This window comes from Ovis aries, chromosome 1 (assembly GCF_016772045.2).
Source record: "Ovis aries strain OAR_USU_Benz2616 breed Rambouillet chromosome 1, ARS-UI_Ramb_v3.0, whole genome shotgun sequence".
Lineage (NCBI taxonomy): Eukaryota > Metazoa > Chordata > Mammalia > Artiodactyla > Bovidae > Ovis > Ovis aries.
In genome coordinates, this window is record NC_056054.1 from 1394442 (window position 1) to 1400556 (window position 6115).

Sequence of the window (6115 nt, forward strand, 5' to 3'; positions counted from 1 at the left end):
ACTCTGCCCACTCTGTTACCCAGACTTTGAGATTGGAGTCTTACCTTTGAAGGATATTAATTTTCTGTTGGCAAGTAAATGCCTTATTCATTTTGCACCTCCCACTTGCAGTACTTTTTTGTCCAGGATATGCTTCCAAGAAGGATTAGATAAAATATAGGATGAAAAAATAAATTAAATGAGTGAGGGATTAATTACTCAAACTAAACCCAGCGCCTCCCCCAAAGCCCTGTTATCCTGCCCTCAGGAAAACCAGTCTCTCCAGTCACCCTCCTTCACATGGCTGTGTGTCTCTGCCCCAGTCTCCGCAGGGCATCCTTCACGTCCTTGTTTCTCAGGCTGTAGATGAGGGGGTTGAGCATCGGGATGACCAGGGTGTAGAAGACAGAGACCACCTTGCCCTGCTCCATGGACGCCACAGCTCCCGGCTGGGCATACATGACAAAAAGGGTCCCATAAAAGAGGGACACGGCTGTCATGTGGGAGCCACAGGTGGAGAAGAGCTTGTGCCTCCCTCCCCCTGAGCGCATCCTCAGGATGGTCACGGTGATGTAGCCATAGGAGGTGAGGACCACGAGGGTGGTGCCCACGATGATGAAGCCACAGAGGCCAAACATGACCAGCTCACTGATGGTAGTGTTGGCACAGGCAAGCTTGAGCAGAGGCGGCACATCACAGAAGAAGTGGTCGATGTGGTTGGAGCTGCAGAACGGGAGGCTGAATGTGAAGCTGGCCTGCAGGATGGAGTTGAGGCAGCCCCCACAGTAGGTGCCCAGCATCAGGTGGGCACAGACCGAGGGGCACATGGTGATGGGGTAGCGCAGGGGGCTGCAGATGGCCACGAAGCGGTCATAGGCCATCACAGCCAAGAGGAACCCCTCAGTGGTGCCCATCATGGAAAAGAAGAAGAACTGGGTGGCACAGCCTGCAAAGGTGATGACCTTGGTCAATGACATTAAGTCAAACAGGGCCTTGGGGTAAATGACAGATGAGTAGCCCAAGTCCAGGAAGGAGAGGTTCTTGAGGAAGAAGTACATTGGGGAGTGCAGACGGGCATCCAGGGTGATGACCACGATCGTGGTGAGGTTCCCCAGGACGGCCACCATATACAGGGCCAGGAACAGAGCAAACAGCAGGGCCTGGGTCTGTGGGCCACCCCCAAACCCATCCAGCACAAACTTCTGCAGAGGCACCACTGAGAGGGTTCTGTTCCCATAGCGTGACATGGCTCTCAGCTAGGCAACAAGCAGCAGACAGCAGAAAGCAGGTGGGAGGCGATGAGAAGGAGCAGGTCAAGGCCACAAGGTTATATTCTTTTGGAGAACAAGATCCCCTCAGTGACCCATTACTCCCTGACCAAGGGACAACTAGCTACCCACTCTTCTAGATAAGCTCCAACTGACCTGAAACATAAACATTTCCTCTAATTCATCAATTCCTAAGTATGCTTGGATGATAAAAAAGGCCAGGCACCAAAGAATTGATACTTTTGAATTGTGGCTCTTGAGAGTCCTTTGGGCTGCAAGGAGATCAAACCAGTCAATCCTAAAGGAAATCAACCCTAAATATTCATTGGAAGGACTGATGCTGAAGCTCCAATACTTTGGCCACCTGATGCAAAGAGCCAAGTCATTGGAAAAGACCCTGATGCTGGCAAAGGTTGAAGGCAGGAGGAGAAGAGGGCAACAGAGCATGAGATGGTTGGATGGTATCACCAACTCAATGGACATGAGTTTGAGTAAGCTCCAGCGGACAGTGGAGGACAGGGAAGCCTGGCGTGCTGCAGTCCATGGAGTCGCAAGGAGTCGGACATGACTTAGTGAATGAACAGCAACAACGAAGTACGATTGGAGCGCTCACTCTGGAGGACGCCCAGTGTCTGGTATGAGATGGTGAGAAAGTCAGTTCCTAGGCAGGTTAATAAGAAGTCTGGGGTCCCTGAGAAGGAGAGAGGGGTCTGGGGCTCTCAAAGAGGAGATAGGGGTCTGGAATTCTCAAGGAGGAGGAAAGGACAAACGTTTTTTTCCCCTACATTCCTTAGTAAGGGTTATATAACAACAGTGTATCCTGCTTGAGAAACTTGAGGACAGTTTCTCCTTCCTGAAAACTTTCTGGCTGATCCTGTTATCTTAAAAATGCAAATTATGGGAGCGGGTCTAGTAAGATCCTTACAACCTTGAGACATTCTTTGGATTTATTGTAAAACCAATATGAAAGTACATAACTCCCTTGCTTAGACTGGCGAGGGGGCACTCTCCATCCCCCTTCTGATGTCTATGTCAGGACCTTTCTCTGGCCCTTTGCTTACTTTAATAAAACTCTGCTACGCAAAAGCTCTTGAGTGATAAAGCCTGGTCCCTGGTCCTGAAGCTAAATCTTCTTTGGAGACATGAATCTGACATCGTTCACTGTAAGCTATCACTTTGGGGGCTCATCCAGGATCTCCAGGACAACGTAAGAACTCTCAGAGCTCTAGACTCCCTGCTTTCTCAGTATACACGTTTTCTGCTTTACTTCACTAACTCTTCCGTGTGCTTTTGTGAATGAATGACACGCCCTGCATGAAGCAAGTGAGGAGCCCTGCTCTGTGGTTTCACAGTGCTGTGTAATTACTGATGGAAGCCCCGGAAAGGGGAACCTTGTTGGGGGTTTATATCGACCTGCCAATGCCAAGAGACACCCAACATCCCTTCGAGGGGGGTGGCCAGAGGTGGGCAAAGCGTGTGGACCAAACTTTCCTTTCTCAGTCACCTTTTCCTGGTCTGTTTGGCCATTTTGTAATTGCGTGGGGAATTAAATCTACTAACATAATCTGTCAGATCATAAACTTTCAAGGGACTTGTGGTCCCCGCTGTTATTGTGTAGTTGTACTTAGACCTCCCGTATGGAAGTGCCTAGCCTTGCTAGAAAGTTACTAGGAGCCTGTATGGAGCGAGGGGGAACGCTAGCTCCAGCAGCATGCTCGGGAACGAGGCGGAACTCTAGCTCCAGGAATATCTCTCAGGCTAGTGGTCACTCCCTTGGCTGCCTGCCTCAGGGGCCAGAGTCCTAAAAGTGAGTCTCTCATGGCTGGCCTCCCCCCATGTGGGTAGAAGTGCTGCTGGTGACCGTGAGGTTTCTGAGGACACAGATCAGGAATTGCAGGATCCGGTCAGACTGGAGGTGCAGCGGGCTTCTTCCATTGCTGCGCTGTTAGTGGACCGGGGAGGCTCTCTCGTGGCTTTGTCTCAACTCCTTAAGTATTCTTTCTGTGGAATCTGTGGAAATGAACTGGAAGGATTGGTCCTGGTAGCTCGAGGACAAAATTCACTTTTTCCTCACTGGCCGACCCTCCACCACCTCTTTTACTGGCGTGAAGACTGGCGTGGTGACACTCGGGAGGGACATCTTGGTTGTTGTTCATCCCTGCGTGACTCACCGCTTCTACTGCAGTCAGGATCGTATTCAGGAATCTGAATGGGCTCATGGACACTGATGCTTCCCATAGCAGTCCTAGCTCGGGCAACATTCCAGGACAGCTACCCTGTTACATTCTGGGTGGCAGCAGAGAAAAGGACAAGTCAAACAAGGATCTTGGTGGTAAGGAATTAGAAGTCAATCTGGGATGCCATCAGGCCTACCCCTGGTGCATCTCCACCCCTCCTCAGTGGAAGAACCGGGAGGGATGAGTAAGGCGCCTGTGTTGGTAAGGGACAGACTAAATCTGACCAGGGGAAAAAAGCTTCAGTGGAAAGTCTGTCTACACCCCCATTTAGAGCAGGGAGGGATGCCTCCGATGGAAAGAAGCCATTGCTGTGGATGCCGCTTTTTTCTCTCCTACAGATGGGAGCTAGCAGTTCCAAAACCACTTCTTTAAAATGTATTAAAGAAAAAAATCTGGGACAAGTTTGATCCCTACAACTTAAAAAGACACATCTGATCTCCTTCTGTGATATTGAATGGGCACAGTATCCTTTGGAAGACAGGGAACACTGGCCGGTTAAAGGGTCTCTCAGTTATGATACTGTTTTACAACTAGACCAGTTCTGTAGAACACAAGAGAAGATGGGCAGAAGTACCATATGTGTGGCTCTTTATCTCTGCGAGATATTCCAGACTTGGGTCCTAAGGGTGCATATTTGGGTGTGAAACTTTCAGTTGCCCCCAGTCCTCTTACTTTGCCCCTGTATCTGGGGTTCCCAACTGAACAGGCTGAGAATCAGGACAACCTTCCAGGAGGGGTTGCCTCAGTCTAGGTAGAAATTCACACAGTTCCAACTGTGGTCATGACTATTTAGAGGATCCAAAAAGTACATAGAAGTCTTTATGGGACTAACTTTACTTTATGAGCTTACTTAGAGATGTATAATACATGTCTTGGGACAGATGCTGACTCCTGACTTGAGAGCTTGAGTTCTGAGGGAAGCTACTACTTTTGGAGATGAATGGCTTGAATGTGAGATAAGGGGGAAGAGGGAACATGAAATAGCCCTCCTCCCTACTGGGAGCCAAGCAGTTCCCACGACAGAGCCAGGCTGGGACTATAACATGGCTAACTGGGATCAGAATCACTTTGCCAGATATATTCTTGAGGGACTCAAGTGAATACACACTAAGACTTTATGCTAAGTCGGCTGACATAGAACAGGATGAGAAGGAAACTCCTGGCAAGTTCCTAGATAATTATGGGAGGCTCTCTGCAAGTTCACTGACGTTGATCCTGAAGCTGAAGAGGAGGAATGATCTTAAAAGACAGATTTCTCACTCAGTTGGTTCCAGATATCTGCTGTAAGTTACACAAACAGGCGTTCAGACCAAATCAGTCTTTAGAAAAACTGTTGCAGCTGGCTCAGACAGTGTATTACAGTAGGGAAATGAGGAAAAACGACAATAGACAAGAACCAAAGACAAGACCCAGGCTCTAGTGATGACTGTGAGAACTGCTATGAATCAACCTGGAGAGAAAAATGCCCAGAGGGACCCAGGTGAAAAGGGCGGGCTTGTTATCACTGTGGAGAGGAGGGGCATCTCAAGTGGGATTGCGCTCAGGCATCTAAGCCGCCCCTGGCTCCATGTCTGGTCTGCAAAGGACCACACTGGAGGAGAAGCTGCCCTCTGAGGCATAGGCCCCAGGGGTCAGACTCTCAGGACAATCAGGACTGAAGGTGCCCAGGGTCCCCACACAACCCCCCATCCTAATAACCCTTGAGGAACCCTGGGTATTAATAACTGTGGAGGGTCAATCAGTCAGTTTTCTTTTGGACACTGAGGCAAATTTCTCTGTCCTCACTGAAGCCCCCGGCCTGCTTCCCTTCCAATTCACTACCGTAATGGGACTATCTGGACAAGCCAAATGTTGTTATTTCAGTCATCCTTTAAGCTGTAACTTGGACTCTGTAGTTTTCTCCTGAGCTTCCATTCGTGCTGGAGTCTCCCTCACCCTTTCTGGGGAGGGATACACTGAGCAAGGTCCAGGCCTCTGTTTTCATAAATATGGAGCCTGCTCCTTTTCTCCCATAATTGAACAAAGTGTAAATCCTAAAGTGTGGGCTGATGGAAAAGCTGTGTCAAGCACAAAATGCTGTTCCTGTCTTTATCAAGCTCAAAGACCCTCACCTATTTTCACATCAAAAGCAGTACCCACTAAAAGTTAAGGAAGTGTTAAAACCCATCACTGAGAATTTAAAGGAGCGGGGGCTATTAATTCCCTGTAACAGTCCATGCAACACTCCTATTTTGGGTATTAAAAAATCAAATGATAAGTGGAGAGTAGTTTTATGAATAATAAGATTTATGAATAATCTTATTATCTCATAATAAGATTTATGAATAATAAATGAGGCTATGGCTCCTTTTACTTATGTGCCAAAACCAAATAGATTTTCCTGCTTACAGGTCTGGGTAGACCCTTTTACTGGATGGATTGAGGCCTTCCCTGATGTAGTGAACAGGCTAAGGAAGTTATAAAAATTTAATCCCTGAAATTATTCCCAGGTTTGGGCTGCTGCAGAGCCTCCAGAGTGACAATGGCTCCACCTTTAAAGCTGCTGTAACTCAGCAGGTGTCAAAAGCTTTAGGAATAGAATATTACTTATATATTACTGGAGACCCCAATCCTCAGGAAAGGTTGAAAAAA

At 48.2% G+C, this 6115-nt stretch overlaps 1 protein-coding gene across 1 annotated transcript; it reads right to left on the reverse strand.

The window, feature by feature from the left end:
- Window positions 1-275: 275 nt before the first annotated feature.
- LOC101105712 (olfactory receptor 9S13-like) lies at window positions 276-1226 on the reverse strand. Its single transcript, XM_004003446.5, has one exon. It carries the CDS (start codon window positions 1224-1226, stop codon window positions 276-278), a length of 951 nt encoding a protein of 316 aa, XP_004003495.3.
- Between the last annotated feature and the right edge of the window lie 4889 nt (window positions 1227-6115).

What these genes read in the sequence shown, in the direction of transcription:
- LOC101105712 (XM_004003446.5), bottom strand. Translation starts at nt 1,226, where the DNA reads ATGTCACGCTATGGGAACAGAACCCTCTCAGTGGTGCCTCTGCAGAAG.